General features: G+C 39.2%; 3 protein-coding genes across 4 annotated transcripts; 1 reads left to right on the forward strand and 2 right to left on the reverse strand.

The window, feature by feature from the left end:
* The first annotated feature begins 152 nt into the window (after positions 1–152).
* Positions 153–6,784, forward strand: LOC139443272 (transmembrane protein 179-like). Its single transcript, XM_071224247.1, has 4 exons — positions 153–484; positions 893–1,030; positions 3,070–3,163; positions 4,476–6,784. Exons 1-4 carry the CDS (start codon positions 186–188, stop codon positions 4,635–4,637), a joined length of 693 nt encoding a protein of 230 aa, XP_071080348.1. The 5' UTR covers positions 153–185; the 3' UTR covers positions 4,638–6,784.
* A 2,434-nt stretch (positions 6,785–9,218) lies between these two features.
* On the reverse strand, positions 9,219–9,713 carry LOC139443637 (uncharacterized). Its single transcript, XM_071224589.1, has one exon. It carries the CDS (start codon positions 9,711–9,713, stop codon positions 9,219–9,221), a length of 495 nt encoding a protein of 164 aa, XP_071080690.1.
* Positions 9,714–9,822: 109 nt separating this feature from the next.
* LOC139443268 (coiled-coil domain-containing protein 85C-A-like) lies at positions 9,823–18,597 on the reverse strand. Of its 2 annotated transcripts, XM_071224242.1 has the most exons (7): positions 18,489–18,597; positions 17,532–18,245; positions 15,949–16,034; positions 15,494–15,568; positions 13,360–13,482; positions 12,754–12,852; positions 9,823–12,507 (listed from the first exon to the last, which is right to left on the reverse strand). In XM_071224242.1, exons 2-7 carry the CDS (start codon positions 18,229–18,231, stop codon positions 11,638–11,640), a joined length of 1,953 nt encoding a protein of 650 aa, XP_071080343.1. In that variant the 5' UTR covers positions 18,232–18,245; positions 18,489–18,597; the 3' UTR covers positions 9,823–11,637. The 2 variants fall into 2 exon arrangements, with proteins under 2 accessions (XP_071080343.1, XP_071080344.1); XM_071224243.1 differs by lacking the exon at positions 13,360–13,482.
* Between the last annotated feature and the right edge of the window lie 598 nt (positions 18,598–19,195).

Genomic DNA, 19,195 nt, shown 5'->3' on the forward strand with positions numbered 1-19,195 from the left:
GACACTGTGTGGAGTTTATTGATATCCTTGCAGACGGCAGTTATGTCCCTTCTATTGTTAGGGCCTATTGAGAATATACCAGCTAAGTCTTCGCGTTATTTTTTACACATACGAGCTAAATTCATGGTCACGAGACTTCCGATCGAGTTCACTCCCCTTTGACAGTGTTTATATCGTCTCCAGAAATGGGACTTGGAAATATTTTCGTGTTGTCTCAAGTGACAGCGTTTCTCTTGTCCTTTATTTTCTCTTTCTTCATATTTATCCCCGTTTGGTCAAATGTGAACGAATTCAGTGGCAACTGTTTACTCTATAGTTCAGGTTCATGGAATCCACAGTCGAGCATTTCTCAAGTGAAACTAAACATTGTGTGGGGCCCAAATAGTGCATGCAATTTTACTATTTTTGTTGGAGTTGCTGTGTTGGTCCTGTCAATATTCTACATGGTCTGGCAGTCACGTTACTTGTGTAGAGGGATTGACAGGTAAAATATTGAGCTAACAATTCCTGAAATATTAGAAACATTATCTTCTATTGTACTAGTCCTAATCTGTTCTGCAGACGGTAAATCAAAGGAAGGGTCTGTCATAATCCCAAGCCTACTACAACAACAGAACAATACTGCGGTTCTACTGAAAATTCATAAATGAATCGGATTTGTGTGCCAATTTATTTAATACTAGATCTATTTGTTGTGTAAATAAATGAAGGGATTTGTAAAGGTAGACAAACATTTCTACTATGAGATAGCCTACATATGGATTGTTCAACTGAAATATTTTTCATTCATTGCCATATCTTCTCTCTTGAAAGTGCAAATTTCATAAGGCTCCTTTTATCTGATCTCATCCTAAACTTGTGGTCTGAAAATCCTTTTTTGTATGTTTTCCAGTTCCTGGCTAGATGCATTTGTTACCTGTGCTGTGACACTTGTGATGACAGTGGTGCTGTTTGCAACAGCTCTCACAGCAAGTGTGGGCTTCAGGGAGTGGTGCACGCTCATCACCAATCCAGTATCTCAGATAGAGCAGTAAGTCACTCACATTAGCCAGAAAAGGTGTGCTGACAAAGCCATTAAATCATATCAAAATTAGAGACTGTGGATATTTTGGGGCAGAAAGGTACTAGGACCCAAGTACCAACGCTACAACTTTCCCAGAAGATGATAAACTCAAGACTATAAATTTGCTATCATCTGTGCGACATGCCTCACAAAGAATAACAATTTCTATGTTGCCATGGTTACTGCTCATTTAAGACAAATCATATTATATCAGGAAGATGCGGGTGATGGCAAATTTCAGCTGCTGTTGCTCTCCCTGTTCACATCTTACAATGGTGGGATGTTTTGAAACATCTCTCAGTGGTTTTGTGATGGAAAAGCATGGGGAGGGGTTACTGTAAGAGGAACATGGGTAATTAACATCTGAAGGTAGTGCTATGACGTTTCCGATTGGAGTGCGTTTTATGTGTCAAAAATCACATGTACCAGTTGTCCCTGGAACTGATGCCTTCTCAACTCAACTTACAGTTACCCTTGTATGATCACTGAGTACTATAAATGACTGCAATGATTCTAGAAATCATGTTTGGTTTTGAAACATGCCCATGCCTAAAAAATGCCCAATAAAAAAATATTCATGTACTCTTTATGTAAAGTATATATGAATGATGAAACTACTCTGTAGAGATCCGATTAAGAATTGGTCCTCAGCAACCCATGCTTGTTGTAAGAGGCGATTATGCTTGTCATAAGAGGCGACTAACAGAATCGTGTGGTCAGGCTCGCTGACTTGGTTGATGCATGTCATCGTATCCCAATTGCGTGGATAATGCTCATGATATCAATCACTGGATTGTAGGTCCAGACTCAATTATTTACAGACTACTGTCATATAGCTGGAATAACACTGAGTGCTACGTTAAACAACAAGCAAATAGACCACTAAGATGTGATAATAAGGGTAGGCCCTATATGACCTTATGATAATAGACAGGGCTACACGACATGGGGTGGCTCTAACTTCATTGGACTGCCTCCGTGGTCCAGTGGTAGAGCGTCCGCCCAGAGAGCAGAAGGTCCGGCGTTCGATCCCCGGCCGCGTCATACCAAAAGACATTAAAAGATGGTACTTGTTGTTACCCTGTCTGGCGCTTGGCATTAAGGGGCTAAAACCTGACTGGTCGGCTCGGAGTCAGTATACTGTGTCTGAGTGGGGTATTCATGTTAAACTGCGGCATGGTATCTCAGTGAGCTCGCACTATAAATCGGCATCAGTCCGGTCTAGTACAAGCAGCCACACACACACGTGCATGCACGTCGCTATATAAGTGCAATAATCTTGGACGCGACGTTAAACCCCATTTCACCTCACATCTAACTTCATTGTCAAGTAGAACAGCAAATAGCAAGATGGAATGCCCAAGGTGTCAAGGAGTGACTGTAAAATGATCATGACGTAACTGGTAACAATACATGTCTATGTGAACACAAACATTTTCCAGCTATGTTTAGACAGACATCCACACATTGCAGATCTTAGGTGAAAATAAGCATTGACTGGAGTTTTCTTCAACTTTCAGATGATTTGTTTGTTTGTTGATTAGCGCTGCACTCAGCAATATTCAAGCTATATGATGGCGGTCTGTAACTAATCAAGTCTGGACCAGTCAATCCAGTGATTGACATCATGAGCATCGATCCACACAATTGGGATATGATGACATGTATCAACCAAGTCAGTGAGCCTCACCACCCGATCCCATTGGTCACCTCTTACAACAAGCATAGTCACCTTTTACGGCAAGCATGGTTTGCTGAAGACCTATTCTACCCCGGATCCTCATGAGTGACTTTCAGATGAACTCTGTACTGTGTTGATTTTGACATGACAGGGTTTTTTGTTGTTTGGCCATGTGTCTGTGATATTTTTTATGCTGATTTCTGGAGGTAGGCCTCAATTACTTACTGGCATTTGTGACATAGCTGGAATATTGCTGACTGTGACAACATGTACTGACTTAATCTTCACACTTAATGTAATTCAGTTTTGTTTGTGCGTCCTTCAGATGTGAAAATGGACAGTATGATGGCAGGATTGTGTTCACCTCGGGGCTACAGATCAATACAGACAACTACTACACAGAGATGGAAATGTCACAGGTAAGAAATGGGGACTGATAAGGGATGGTAAAAAACTTCTAAGAAGTCGCATTTGGCTAAAAGAAATAATAGTCTTGGTTCTCAGGCACTGCCCGCACCACCATAAAGTACACCGCATGTTTCGTCCATTTTAAGAAAAAATTAAAAAATTCTAATCCATAAAAATAATGCAATCCATTATAGCACACAGTTACTTCCCTTTACGTATGCACTGCTTTACTGTGCAACTCGTGCTATGGTCATGGCGCCAATAGGAGTTTGTATGCTTGTTTATGTAGGGAGGCCCTTTCCCAGGTTGATGGTACACAACTGTTTGTTTGGTTACATACTAGTTTGAACAAGCCAAAAAACCCACCAAAACACCGCCCGCCTGCACTTTATTTTCAAAAGTCACTGTCTGAGAATTTATTCTTGTATTTTTTTAAGCCTTATATTTATGTGTTTACTCATAAAATCAACTCATTCTACCGCCATTGCTGTGAAGACTGTTATGTTCAATGATTTATCTGAATGCATTCAGGACCTAAAGTCAGTAAGATATGGTTTTGGTGTTCATAATAGGAGTGAGTGAGGGGGTTGCACACTACTCAAGTTGTGTGCCACAAGAAGGACACGTGTCATGCCTGAAAAAAGGGTGTGTGTACCCTTCCTCTTAATCACCCTTGTAGAATACTGATTCAGTTTTTAAAATGGTTGCCGTGGCAGCCAATTTGAAAACATAGTCCCCATTACACCATACTGGGAACCACCACACTCCAATCCACCCATCAGTTTGAGGGTTGGCCCTCCTCACTGAACTCATTATGCTCATAGGTTCTTTCCCTTTAAAATGATGTTTGTTGCTCTGAAAGGGCAGGTACGTAAAGGCAACATGGCAACTTTACAGTTTTTATTTCTTTAGGGCCTACATAATCACAAATGCTGGACCAAACTTAAATTTGAAAAACAATTATAGCGTGAAAAAGATAGGCAAAATTGTCCCCATAAACAAAACATTCAGCCACTGAGGGGATTCCTCTTCCTGGGGTAAAAATGGGTTTCTGTTGATTGACACTGCTCAATTTCAACTATCATGACGATTGGGCCGATGCACAGTCTGTCTGCTTCTGCCTTAGATTTTTTAATACCTTTTAACTTTTTTCTGTGTGCTCATCCATTTAATTACCGTGTCCAAAACTTTTTTGTCATATTTTTTACTTTACTTGCCCTTAAATGATATACATATCATGATATATTTTCCTTACCTTTTACCCCAAAAATATGAGTTAATATGTTATTCTGTATATATACAGTCTGTATTTTTGTGTTCTAGTTCGGTCTGTGGGCAACGTGGATCTGTTGGTTGGTTCTGTCATTTCTGTCAGTCATTAAGCTGTACCGCTTTCACAGACAGGAAGCGTTCCTCACAAGCATGAACCGAGAACGTGAACGTCTGCTCCAGCGTGTTGGACACCCAGCAACGGAGCCAATGTGATTTGGATGACACATTCAGGTGGTAGCTGTCTTCATCTGTCATGGTGCTATGTACACTGGGTATGGAACTCTCCATTAAGGAGGAGGATTTCTGTGCCCAATAACTTGCTGACAAAATTTGGATGTCTATATGAAGGAACAAAATTGTGTATTTTCTCAGCACATGAGTTCACACCACTTTGCAGGGGTAGACATTTCCAACTAGCCAATGCTCATTTTGGACTCCTGATTTCTGTAAAATGACTAGATTCTTTCAGAAAACCACTAGTACATAGATTTTCACCATAGAATCGGGCGAACGGACTAGTGGCCATGTCTATCCCTACTTTGCTGTACACCAAGATCAAACATGACACTATCCAGATTTATGAAAGCTATGACATTTTGCGGTGTTACTTGTTTTACCTGTATGTTTCTTACCTGTGTTAGAGATGTTACCATGGATCAATGCTAGGCATTTGGTGTACACTGTTGTGTATAGTGCTGTTCAATAGAAGGAAAAACAGGAAGGAGACTTTGAACGTTCACAAACTACCCAGACAGGAGTATAATGCTCATATATCGATATATATCTCTGAAGCAAGGGACCATATGAATTGCTACCTTCCAGTATTATTTCTCAAAAATACCCTGACAATAAATGTTTCTTCTTTGTTGTATTACTGTGGAACCAGCTGGACAGAAGCTCAGAGAGCTTGCTCATGTGTTCAGTTCCAGGTTTGCCTGGTCCTGACTGGATTATTTCAGACAGTTGTTATATAGCTGGAATACTGCTGACTGGGGCATTAACTGACATTGTAAGGCTTAAGAAAGATAAAAGAATTGATTCTTAGGCAATGACTGTTGAAAATATAGTGCAGACGGGTGGGTGGTGTTTTGTTTATTTTTGGCTTGTTCAAACTAGTATGTAACCAAATAAACAGTTGTGTACCATCAACCTGGGAAAGGGCCTCCCTACATAAACAAGCATACAAACTCCTATTGCCTCCATGACCATAACATGAGATGCACAGTAAAGCAGTGCACATGTAAAGGGAAGTAACCGCGTGCTATATTGGATGTGTTGAAGTATTAGGATTTTAAATGTTTTTTTTGAAATGGAAATAAAAACAAAACGTTCCGCAGACTTTATGACGATGCAGGTGTGAGAACCATGACTATTATTTTTTTTAGCCTAAAATGAATGAAAACATTTGCAGCAATCTGATTGGTTTAAAAATACATTGTTAATAGGGATTAGACATGGGTATTTTTGTAGACTTTTAATTGGGTATGAATGATACCACATTCATTATTTATCAGTATGATCAGTAATTTTAGACTTGTTAGAACAACTTTGATTTTGTTGTGTAATATGTACACACATTTCTTTTATTCAGAGTCCAGATATACATGAAATGATCATATGTTAGCATTGAAATTAGACCATTAACTGTGGACCAATCATATTAATATGGACATGACCCTTTATTTCCCCACACATTACAACTATTGTCTGTTGATGGAGGACATGATCTTGACACAGTACAGTTCCTAGACAAACATTTAGTCCCAGAAATAAAGTTACCTCATTTAAAAATCTATATACCGTCATTCAGGCGATGTTTCTGACAGATCACGATCTGAAAAATACTATCATGAAAGTGTATCCCGTGGATAAGCCGACCCCTTTCTACAGAATCTTTTTTCTGGTCCTCAAAATTCGGCTTATTCGCGTTCATATACGGTACACAAAATAAAAAGTAAAATTCAAATGGAGCCCAAAACAATACTTAATTTCGGCTGAGGCAATCTATACTTGAATTGGACTCCTTTTTTTATATATTCTCTAGGGTCTGGGGGACAGACTATGCAGTTCCATGAAGTGGCTTGTGAATAATTGCTTCCCTGTATTTCACTGTAGTACATTGTTTTAATCATTTCTAGATTCATACAATATTTTGTTTCTTAAGAGAGATATGTTGATATTTGTAGACTATGAATACTGCATGAGTTATGAAATGTTACTGATATGGAGATGGCATATTTATAATATACCGGTAGGAAGAATGAAATATGTTTATTGTGACCCATAAATATTGCGGAGTACTCATTCTATACATGTTCAAATCATATCATGAATGGGTTTTTTTCTGAGACAAACTTAGTATTGTGAGCCGAAGACGACATGTAAATATTGAGAGAAAGTAATTAAATTGATGTAGGCTTATTGACAGTATCACTGAAGGGGCAATGTCTGTCGGCACTCAGCACCATACCCAAGCGGGGTGGTCAGGGAGCCTAGCGGTTAAAGCGTTCCCTCGTCACGCTGAAGACACGGGTTCGATTCCAGACATGTGTACAATGTGTGATGCTCATTTCTGGTGTCCCCTGCCGTGATATTGCTGGAATATTGTTAAAAGCGGTGTAAAACCAAACTCAGTCACTCACCCATACCCAAGCTCAGGGGTTCCACCAAAGTGGTAAATGTCAATGACCTACACCACCTTCGGCTATCTTCCCGCATCAAGCTGACACTATGGTATAATTATGTGAGCAACCATGAAAATTGGGACCTTATTGGTGAAAAATCACATTTTGACTTTTCATTATATTTTTAAAACTACAGCATCTTTGGAACACAAAAATACAAGCTTCAATTCATATTTATTACAGAGATACATGACATCACACATATTGATTTTCACTGAAGTAAGTTGACGTCAAATGACTTTGATACAATTGTATCCTAGCACCCGTAAGGTCCCTTTTCTCCTGGTGGGGCACATATCTGAACTAAAGTGTCACTGAACAAACCTCACTGACCTACTGAGTAGTGAATGTGTTCCACTTTACTAAACTTAGCAGGTCTCCGATATTGACTCCTTGCCCAACTGCACCATTAGATCTGCATTTGCTTCAAGCTGCATGTCTTCACCCATCATTCCAGGAGTCATCGCAGCAGATGGCTTCTTGCCTGTTGCATGATGTATGGTCTTCCATAATAGGAAAATATTTATGTCTCAAATTATGTTGTCAGTTTTCATGTCATACTGAAAAGTATATGAACAAATAAAGTGTATCTATGTACTTCATTGATGTTAGAAAATTGATTGCTGGTGAAATAAGATGGCATCAGATGTGATGCCACATTCTGAAGAGTTAGAAAATAGTTTTTATTAGCACAAGTCCACTCATCTACCTTATGGTAGAAGTGTAGTGAGGAGTTTCTCAAGGCTTCCATGGAGTTTACTACCGGAGGTCTCCAACTAGTCTTAGACTAGTCCAGCAGACTAACATAGAGCATCTGCCTAGAGAGCGAAAGGTTGGTGGCCAATCATACAAAAAGACATTAAAAGATGGCACTTGCTGTTTCCCTGCCTGGTATGTGGCATTAAGGGGATAATGCTGGCCAGCTCCGAGGTAGTATAATGTTTGAGTGCACGAGGGCATACAAGTGAAATATCTTTAACGTGATGTTAAACCCCATTTCACCTCACCTCATTTTGAACACTGAATCAAGCTATCGTCTCTGCTTTATGGGATATTTAGATGCAGACAGTGTCTTCATTTGGGCAATATTTCTTTAAAAATGTTTAGCTTTTTACTAAGAATTTTGTGACTTCTTTGATTAGCATTTGGAAGTTGATCAAGGACAAGAACTTAGGATAAAAAAAAATTCTATTACAATTGAGGTGGCGTTTTGGTGTAGATTCTATCACCTATTTCAGTCAAGAGATGTACAGCAAGGTGAAGTATACTGTCCTCTACCCTTGTTTGAAATATACCCCATACGCAATCACATCAAACATTCCTGATTTTTTAAAAACATGTTTGAAAAAAACCTAATAATTAATAGGTATATTTATTGGGATCTAATAGTATAATAGTGTGCATTGTACCAAAAGAGAGGATTGTACTCCCTACACATACAACCATCCAGTTCTTGGTGAAGATTGGATATCTATGTCTGCCTGACCCCTTTCGGTTCGCGAGAACTAGTGACTGTAGTTGTCCTAAAAAACAATGCCTTCACACAAAAACAAACACAAATCTTAGTGAATAAGTATTTTAATAACTAGTGTCTTTGACTAGTTTAATACCCAAAAACAAATGTGACCATTCTCGGTACAAATATTTCATTGTATGTACAGTGTAGGTAAAATATACATAAAATTAACAATCTAAATACAGCGTAAAGTGTATTTAGGAAGACCATTACCTTCCACCAAATTTTGATTTTGTAAGGCTGATAAATTAGTGTAGAAGTAAAAATGGGCTGAGTAAAACCATGTGTATAACCAGGGAAAACAACCATCAGAATAGGAAAATAGTGCTATATGTAAAATTACAGTGCCAACACTTGACAACATTTGGGGAACTCTAAGTTTAAACTCACAACCATAGCATGATCTTACTCTCTGTAAAAGAGGTCTCACTTCTTGTCTATCTTCACAAAAGAGATATGTAATAGAAACAGTTTCATTATCAGAAATGTAGAGAAATATGGTGCAGAAAGCCAACTGACAACACCTTAATACTGATAAAAGTAATCAGGCCCATACAGCAGCCATACAATGGAAACCACATGCAGTTTCAGACACTATAGTGGTGGTATAAGAATAATGGTGTTAGAGGTGTAGGCGATGGTGGTGTTGGTGGAGTGGATGCTGGTGTGAGCTATGGTGTTGGTGGAATGGATGTCGGTGTAGGCAGTGGTGTGTTGGTGTGGGTGATGGTGGAGTGGGTATTGGTGTGGGTGATGGTGGTGTTGGTGGAGTGGGTATTGGTGTGGGCAGTGGTGTTTTGGTGTGGGTGATGGTGGTGTTGGAGTGGGTGTTGGTGTTGTTGGTGGAGTGGGTGTTGGTGTGTGCAGTGGTGGTTTTGGTGGAATGGATGTTGGTGTGGCAAGGGTGTGTTGGTATGGGGGAGGTGGGGTTGTTGGAGTGGATGTTGGTGTGGGCAGTGGTGGTTTTGGTGTTGGTGTGGGCGTTGGTGGTGTTGGTGGAGTGGATGTTGGTGTGGGCAATGGAGGTGTTGGTGTAGTGAGTGTAAGGCGTGGTATTGTTTTCCTAACCTTAAAATCCAACAATGTCATATTTTCTCATTTATCATTTTCTATATGAAGGGTTGGAAAGCAAAACAGCCTAAGTCCTACTTAGGACAAGTAGGACTTAGGCTGTTTTGCTTTCCAACCCTTCATATACGCTTCAGATAAGCAAACAAACTTTTGTTGGTTAAATTCGATGACAAAACAAATCCTCATCAGTGACGACAGCAGGTGAAGAGTATAGGCACAACAGGCATTAAGTCCTGTAATTGTACAATTCGTCTTGATGAGATTTTCACAACAATGGATGTCAATCCATACAGCTGGTTCGATGAAAGTAACAACGCCTCCTATCTCCGAAAAATATGAAAAATAATAGGAGGATATGTTATCACAGGAAGATTCAATATAGTCTTACATAGCAAACTGCACCTACAAAGAGCACACTGTTAAATACAGCACAAACTCCAACATATCTACATACATGGTTATAGAAGAAACAACACTGAACATGCCCTATTGTGAAGATGGTGAAAATGACAACCCACGATAATATAGAGGTAAATAAGCTACATACAATACTTTATACACTACAATGTTAAATGCAAAGCAAAATGATACACGGCTCTGCATTTTCAGATCAGCAACACGTGTAGATCAGTCATTATTCCACATGTACATTTAGTCTCATTGAATACACAGCTGTATAACAGCAAATGATACATTATACCAGTTACTCCCTCACCAAGTTCAAGATATCCATTTTATTTTTCAGTGTCAGTAAAATGTTCGAGACAGAATTCTTGGTCAGGATATTTTCAAACAAACGATAGCTACAAATAATGTATATTTTCATGCCATAATTAAGTATTTTCTTCCATCTCAGAACATTTCTGCCCAGGCTCTTCCTTTATATAGATAAGGGTTTCAGAGCCATCTGTCTGCTGAAATATACCCCTTTCGACCAAACAAAAAAGCTTTGGAAAATTATGAAACGATAAACATAATTATCATGACTGAAACTGAAATTGCACACATTTATCAAACAATAAATAGAACAGCTAATAACAGTAAAATTACACTTTGGCAGTGGAAACATTGACAAACATTTATTCATATAGATATAAAAAGTGACAAATGAACTCATAAATTCTTATGAACAGATTGAATTTCATGGATACTCATAGAAAATATACTACTAATATAACTCAAGTAATGTCAAGATGTAAGTAATATGATACTTTGAAAGTAAGGTTTTTCTTAATTACCTACTGCCTTTAGTTTACCATACAACACATTAATCAACAGGCACCTTACCAAAGTGGCAGGTGTAACAGAAGCCAAGTGGGGATGATAACATGCATAGTACAATCAAATGATTATTCACCATAAGAGACCTTTAACATGTTCATATTCATATGTGTTACAAACCTTGTCAAAATACTGAGGAAGCTGATTTTAAAGAAATCCCACTTAATCTCTATATAAATTACACCAATTGAAATAATCATACCATGGATGGCTGTTTGAATTTCATGCAATGAAAATCAACAAAGCCATGTCAGTAAAGTACCCCATTGATGAAGAGATAGAGGTTTGGATTTCAACATCTTTCATTCCTTCACACCGATGTCTTGGTACTCTTATTTCATTGACTACATCTTCTAAATGGCACTAAAAGACAAAGTACCTGCTTGTTCTATAAATTGATCTGCATCACCACAGGAAATGTATATGTAGTGATTGGTGATTAACTAAATATACTTTTCAGCTTCAGTGAACACTTGACAAGACTCCTTATTACATGTACATGTATATACTATATCACAGTGATAATGGTTCAAACAGGCTGTGAGATATATTTTCCCCGGTAGGTATATGGCATTCTAGTCATGCATGTGCCCAGCAGACTAGTGTAGCACTAAGCAGTTCTTGATTACTTTTGGAATGGAAGTATCACTTCCCTAATTTTCTATCGATGTCCAGATCCATCAAGGAAATTCTGCCTCCATTCCTGGTGATAATGCATTTGTCTTGGGGCAGGGGGTGGGGGTTGTTCCATAGGGATGGGTGTAGAAGGGGGAGGAGTGTGGGGGGAGCTCTGGGCTTGCAGGTGACTTCCAGGTATAGGTGGGGGGTGGCGGTAGCTCTGAGGGGGGTGGGAGGAGTAAGAGGTGCTGTGATGTCCCAGACTGGAACTAGGGCCATTGTTTGACATGGTGTTAGAATACATGTGTGATGAGTGACCAGGGTGCCCATGGGAACTTGATGAAGGTAGATGGTTCATCGGTGGAGGTCCAGAGGAAGATATAGAATGTTGGCCCATAGAAGACGTTGAGGGGTGGTGACTCATCGATGGATGCTGCCCCATGGAGGAGCTAGACAGATGGTGTCCCATTGATGATGTTGAAGAATGGTGGCCCATAGACGAGGTCGAGGGGTGATAGCTCATGGATGTTGTGGGGTGGTAACTTGATGTTGGGTGATGGTTCATCATGGAGTTCGATGTGAGGTGGTTCATTGTAGAACTAGGGTGGCTATTCATTGTGGAATTTGACGGATGGCTGTTCAAGCTGGTGCTAGTGGGGTGGGTGGTAAGTCCTGAATTAGCAGAATGATGTGTAAGTGACGAAGGAGGATTATAGCCAGGGGGAGGGGGAGGAGACTGGAATCCTAGAGACTGGGGACCAGAACTGATCCCTGGAGCAGGTGGTGGTGGGGAGAAAGAGTCAGGGGGTGGAGGTGGAGGATAACCCTGCCGAGATGGGGCGGAGGATCCTGGATAACCAGTGCGAAGGTTGTTCCTTTCCGGCGCCACATCACCAAGTTTCCTCCATACAACCTGGAAATAAAAAATCATACAAGCATAACTCATCTGATACAAAACAATCTTTCTTCGTTGACATTGCAATCTCCACTGTTTTTGTAATTACACCATTTGGTCCAAAGACCAAAGCAAGCAAAAATTGCAGAATTCACAATGGACACAAGGAAAGCCTTTCTGCCATAATGGTGAATTAATGATTTCTTTCAGCTGTGAAAAAAGTACTAAGAAAAATCAATACAGCTTGCACTGACAATTCCTTACATTACACATCTCCCTGACAATGGCTTTCTCCTTGTCGTCCAAGTTCTCATCTCCAACGTCTCGTTCAGCTCTTTCCAGCTGCTCATGCACTTGCAGAACCTGTTTGTAAAAACATCAGCTTTTAACAATGATCAACAGTTCATTCAGCTGAAATAAAGATGAAGGGAGATAATCATGTGAGTACTCGCTTTATCTATGGGATTCAGTGAGGGGAAGGAAGTGATTGTGTTGTGAAGACAGCAGGGAGACAGAAGGAAAAACTAAGTTCACAAAATTCCTAACTAAATGACAAATAAATCACAAATAGCTTTGTCATTGGGTCTGAAATAACTGAAGGAAAATAAGTCCAAACACGTCACTACTAAAGAAAATTATTTATATTTATGCAAACTTCACAAACCACATGATAGTGTTGGTTTTGTTTATGTCTAATGCTGTAAACAGCGGATCCTTATTAAAGTCTCTCCATAAAATAACAAACCAGTGTAAATTTTAAAAGGGGCTGCCATCGTAATAATTTCCTTCTTTTTCATTCTCCTACTATTAAACATGGTCATGTTGAAGTGACTGCAGATTAAACATAGAACACGTGGTGATCATGCAAACCTTCATAGCATGCACAACTGCCTCTGGTTTACTGGCCCCTGCTGATGATGTTGTGAGGGAGGGGGCAGCACCTGACACATGCCCCATTGGCCCAGACCGACGCGGAACACCTCCAGATGATTGCTGGGAAAACAAGGGGGGAGGCACATGCTATCATCCACTCGTATCTAAGGCAACATGCAGAGAGGCAACTAGGGTTTCGTCTAGATTTGTTGACTAAAAACACTAACAGATACTATGCAACAGACAGAATGAAAGATGATGTTATTAGTAATGAAAAATGATGAAAACAACTTCCTTGGCTGAACTTACCTGTGACAAAGTTACATGGCTCTATTGATCACTTATTTTCAGTCATATCATATAATTCAAATTCACAAGTATTGTCGAGGTTAAAGCGAGTCATTTTGGTTTTATGCCTCTTTTAGCAAAGCTCTAGCAATATCACAGGGGGGACACCAGAAGTGGGCTTCACACATTGTATCCAAACGGGGAATCAGGAATTGACAGTTGTTTGTCTATTATACATTATCTTGAACGCACATTTCAATTAATTTACCCTTGGAATAGACAAAACTATTTTTTGTACATATTGACATGTGAATGATTTCAAGTTTGGTCGGAAAATAGGTGTCGCCATTGGGCATGATTGGGGTTCGAACCTGCACCGTTTGATTTGAGAACGTCTAATCATCGAGCTCAGCTACAGCAACACTTGACAGTAAGGTGTGAAATTAACTATTAAACATTTTCAAATATACTCCTTAAACTGTAAACAAATATGTACATAATGTTGTGCTACAGCAAGGTACCTATAACAATGTTTATATTAAAAGCAAATAGGTAATCCTTTGACGAGATAAACTATATTCAGGAAAACATATATCCTTGTTCAGGGCTCTAAATTTGCTAAAATTCCTGTAAGAATGTATTTACAACGTGCAAGCAATTGATACAATACCACTATAGGACCATACAAAATTATGAAGAGACGTCTACCATGCATTGTAAATATCAGCTCGTGACAGAGCTTGGTGTATATGTAACAGTGGCAGAGAACATATTCCTTGTGCATCATGCAAGTGCGACTCACACAGCATAAATACAGTCTACAAATAGTACAGGTTTTTTTTCAATCATTTTGGTGAAGAGAATGTTATGTCAAAGTGTAAAAGTAGGGATATGTTTAAAGTGGGGGAATATCCTCGCAACTCTCCATTCCTAAAAAATAATGTGTCTCGGCTCATAATGTTTAGAGTTACGACATGTACGAGGACATTTCCCTCTATATAACCGCTGGGCTTATGTCACAGCCTCCAAGGTTAAAACTATTTCAGTACAGATATGAACGATAAAGATGTAAATAAGCTAACAATTATCATGTTCACAGGTAAAATTGTGTTTCACATCAGTATTGCAGGGTAAAAATCAGTGGCAGCCTTATTAGAAATAGTAATCAGGTTAAAATCTGTGATCAAGCAAATATGACATCATTATACTTAGTAGCAATGCTGAGATCATGGAAGCTTCAAGGGTCTTGTGTTTTTGTATGATAAACCATGTGGAGAATGTAAATGTTTTATGATATACTTCAGGCTGTCAACATGCCATAATAAAAACACATAAGCAAAATAAGCAACTTCAGGTGAGCTTATATACCACAATGTACCATATTTACTAAACATGACAAAGATAAACAGATGATTCATCTAACACTGACAGTACACATATTTTAATATTGGAATTTGAGAACAGATCTGTTTTGATGACATCCCAGCATGATCAAGGGAGGGAAATAAGACCGAAGACAGTGTAATCATGGTAATTGTTTTTAACACACTGTATTTACAATCATGCACTGAACAACAATAGGATGACATTAATCAGTGTTCGAAATTAGAGTCTGCCCACCAGCATGTAGCAGGTAGATCTTGTTTCAGGCCCATAGTTTTAAAGTTATATTGGCCTTCAGTAAAATCATGTGTCTATCGTGCCTTTGTATTTGTCACAGCTTCTAAAGTCTGTGGGTCCTGATGGCAGCCTATCACTTATTTCTTATTTCAAACACTGACATTAATGGATCCTTCAGAATTAGGACAACAGGACAACATCAATAAATCATGGCAAACCATACTTGTAATGCATCCAGCCTGTTGCTCAACTGGCCACTTGTACTTTGTCGGTAGCCATCTGTTCCACTACGGTCTCTCTGCAATAAAATTGTCTCTATGTTGTAACAGATACTTACAATTTGAAAATTTCAATTTAATAATATCACTATCTCAGTCTGTGACTTTAGCCACTAGTCTGAAGTCTGAGTAACATTCAGTTTGGTCAACAAGTGTCAAGCTAAAACATATTAGATGATGTGAATTTTTGGCACAAACCAGTCCAATAAAGTGATTATCACATGTCAATGCTGGTGAATTTATGTCTGTAGTAAATATTATCGTGGTAATGCATACAAAACCTGACAATTTTCATATTTTTCATAACTATTCTTATCTTACTATCAACAGGTTAGGTTTTTGTGTTTATGTAGCCCATTAGCTGATTCGTTTTTCCAAAAAAATTAACTTGGATACCTACCTGTTGCCCTGTCTGTTTCTTTTCATCTTCCAAATGTCGAACTTTGTTCTCCAGCTGTTTGATGTAGTTCATTGTTTGTTCAGGAACTGTAAGATGGAACAGTAGTTTTATGATCATACCATTCATCAGAGTGAGTAAGTTGATACTGTTTGGGGCAGCATTTTACTCAAATCACAGCATGTCACTTTAGTGTGAGGTGAGGTGAAATGGGGTTTAACATCGCATCCTAGATTATTGTACTTATATAGCGACTTGCATGCACATGTGTGTGTTTGTGTGGCTGCTTGTACTACCGACTCCGAGCCAACCAGTCCTTGTTTCAGTCCCTTAATACCGAGCACCAGACAGGGTAAAAACAACTTTTACAAGTATCATTTTTTAACGTCTTTTGGTCTTCTACTCTCCAGGCAGACGCTGTACCACTTAGTAGTGTGAGGAAATCTGAAGCTTTTCTTGTCAAACACAAGCATAGGTTTCTAGGGACCAATTCTAAGTTAACCTATCACACAATCCCTACAGGGAAAAAGCTGAGGTCACTATTCATTGGTGAAAACCAAGGAGCACAGGTTTGGTGCAGATTGACCTGGGATCATAGTGAGTGAGTTTGATTTAACACCGCTTTTAACAGTACTCCAGTTATATCACTGTGTGTCAGCTTAATTTGGGAGGAAAGCCTGAAGTGATGCAGGTCTCTGACGTTTACCACTTTGGTGAAACTGACAAACAATGGTATGGTGCTGACAAACCTAGAAACATAATCGAACCCATATCATGTTTTTTGTGTGCCCAAGGGGCGCAACTCCGCACAGTGAATTGTGTACAGTGCATCAGATTTGGTTTGTTTGTTGTTTTACGCCGCAATCTGCAATATTCCAGCTATATGACGGCTGTCTGTAAATAATCGAGTCCGGACCAGTCAATCCAGTGATTGATATCATGAGCATCCATCCACGCAATTGGGATCGATGATTGCTTCAACCAAATCAGCGAGCCTGACCACCTGATCCTGTTAGTCGCCTCTTACGACAAGCATAGTTGCCTTTTATGGCAAGCATGGGTTGCTGAAGACCCATTCTACCCTGGATCTTCGTGGGTCAATGCTATGCATCAGATGACTTGACCAACCGTGAATCAAAAGGGATCATAATCAAGTGAATATAAGATTCAAACACTGGAACAATGGATAATCATATCTTAAGTTCAAGTATTTAAGTTTTTCCTCTTTACTAGACATTTTTTGGGGGTGCAATACAAACAAAGCCAAAACATTACTGGTAGTAATAATTACAAATCCCTGAACTGGGATGTTTAGTACTTACAATTTGCCATACATCTTGGGTTGAATATTGCCTTGTTAAATACCTAGATATGTTAATGCTGGACAAATTGCTTTGGAAAGGGCCTATTTTTCTCATTTGCAATGCCCAAACAATAATTCATTGAGATATTCACCAATTACTTTACAAACTTTTCTAAATTGCAATTTGTCCTGCTGACTGACCCTTCTTTTCATGTCTTTTTGAACCACAATAAAGATTATTTGTTCCTGTCCAATATCAAGGTAAAAGGATGAAATATATTACTGTTTGATGTCCTGTTTGAATGTCCACCCACAGACTGACTCGTGATCATTGGTTGATGAAGCAAGTGAGAGGCAGGCCCCTCTTCATGTGCAGTTGTAGTACCATTACTGCTTCCATCTCCCTCATCTCTGGCTCCTGTGAACTGTACCCTCTCTTGATCCAGGTAGAGGCATAATTCTTTCAATTCAGTGTTGTCCTTGATCAACTCTTCTTGCTTCTGTTCGAGTTCACGCAATTTTTCCTGGTAAGCAGCCACTTCACTTCTCATTACACTGGCTGTATACCGACCAAATCTTTGCCATTCACGGGCAAGTTTTCGCCCCTTTTGTCTATCATCATCTAAGAAACAGCATAAATCTCTCAATTCCTGATTATCATCTTGTAATTTTTGATTAATATCTTTTAAACTCCGTATTTCCATGAGGTGGATCTGGATCCTTCTGTTAGCGTCCTTTGTAAGGCCTGTTAATTCGGTCAACAGGTATTTGTAGTCACATTCCACCCGTCTCAAGATCCTTATTAGGTCCTCTGCCCCTTTTCGTCGAAGTTCCTCGTCTGACAGTTTGGTGAGCGCCGTCACTGAAGGACTGGGGTTGAATGTCTTGTAGGGAAGTGCACGAGTCGAACTCGTTCCAGTTGACTGGCTCGACATGCTAGTGGGTGTGGATGGCGCACTCGGCCGATGCGTTTCCCAGTCCATGTTGCGGGATCAGGCTGAAACAGACAATTGTTAAAAACGATTACTCAACCGGCTACCTAACATATAACATATTTTTGTAAATGACACAAGTCCAAGTTGATAATAAACTACAGTGATCAAGTTCAACATGTCAGCGATGTGGATAATTTGCGGTTTGGCAACTAAGGGATGCCCCGTCACATCGCCGTTATTATTGCATACAAATGTATAAACTGCAAAAATGAACTGACAAGCCATGTAAATAACTAATAACTTACTTGTATTATCGAAATCGAAAGCTAAATAATGATAAACAATGTGTATCAGTCCATTTTGTGAGGGAAATCCATGTACCTAGTCCGTCAATAAATCGTAAACATGGCCGACTTTCCCGTCTTAGGTAAATTCCCGCTAGGTGGCGTGGAGGAATGTGATAAAAAGTTTTTATAGCCTGTTTCAATATTATTATCCTTGGGAACCCCATGGCGTGCATGGAATGCAGAATATGCAGGGAAATGTCACTGTCACCTAAATATATTAGCAAACTGATTATTTCCACGTTCATTAGAAATGTAGAACACAGTAACGTTGGAAACTATTGAATTTATGATTACATGGAATTAGATTATATGGGGTGATATTTAGGATATAAACATTATGTTTGCGGGTGCTACTGACTATTTAACACTCGCGCATGCGAATATTTCCATCAAGCCTGGAAAAGGCCAAACATGTCAAATATTTATTTGAAATTTAATTAGATAACATTTAACATATCTAATACACTGGTTATGACAGCGCCCTCTGTTAGCAGATTGACTATATTCTATGCCCAGAATATCATTAAGGATTGACTGTGTATTTTATTCGGTTCATTGAGGTATAAATCGAAAAACCGATGTGCAAAAGTTTGCACATCGGTTTTTCGATTCATACCTCAATAAACCGAAAAAAATACACAGTCAGTGCTTATAAATAAATCTGA

The sequence above is a fragment of the Haliotis cracherodii genome, unplaced genomic scaffold (genome assembly GCF_022045235.1).
Source record: "Haliotis cracherodii isolate W230 unplaced genomic scaffold, xgHalCrac1.p SCAF_5, whole genome shotgun sequence".
NCBI classification, from domain to species: Eukaryota; Metazoa; Mollusca; class Gastropoda; order Lepetellida; family Haliotidae; genus Haliotis; species Haliotis cracherodii.

What these genes read in the sequence shown, in the direction of transcription:
- LOC139443272 (XM_071224247.1), top strand. Translation starts at nt 186, where the DNA reads ATGGGACTTGGAAATATTTTCGTGTTGTCTCAAGTGACAGCGTTTCTC. An exon ending in TTGTGTAGAGGGATTGACAG is followed by an intron (nt 485 to 892) that starts GTAAAATATTGA and finishes TATGTTTTCCAG; the next exon opens with TTCCTGGCTAGATGCATTTG. An exon ending in CAGAGATGGAAATGTCACAG is followed by an intron (nt 3,164 to 4,475) that starts GTAAGAAATGGG and finishes TTTGTGTTCTAG; the next exon opens with TTCGGTCTGTGGGCAACGTG.
- LOC139443637 (XM_071224589.1), bottom strand. Translation starts at nt 9,713, where the DNA reads ATGACATTGTTGGATTTTAAGGTTAGGAAAACAATACCACGCCTTACA.
- LOC139443268 (XM_071224242.1), bottom strand. Translation starts at nt 18,231, where the DNA reads ATGGACTGGGAAACGCATCGGCCGAGTGCGCCATCCACACCCACTAGC. An exon ending in AGAAACAGACAGGGCAACAG is followed by an intron (nt 15,569 to 15,948) that starts GTAGGTATCCAA and finishes ATTTTATTGCAG; the next exon opens with AGAGACCGTAGTGGAACAGA. An exon ending in CAGTTGTGCATGCTATGAAG is followed by an intron (nt 12,853 to 13,359) that starts GTTTGCATGATC and finishes TTTTACAAACAG; the next exon opens with GTTCTGCAAGTGCATGAGCA.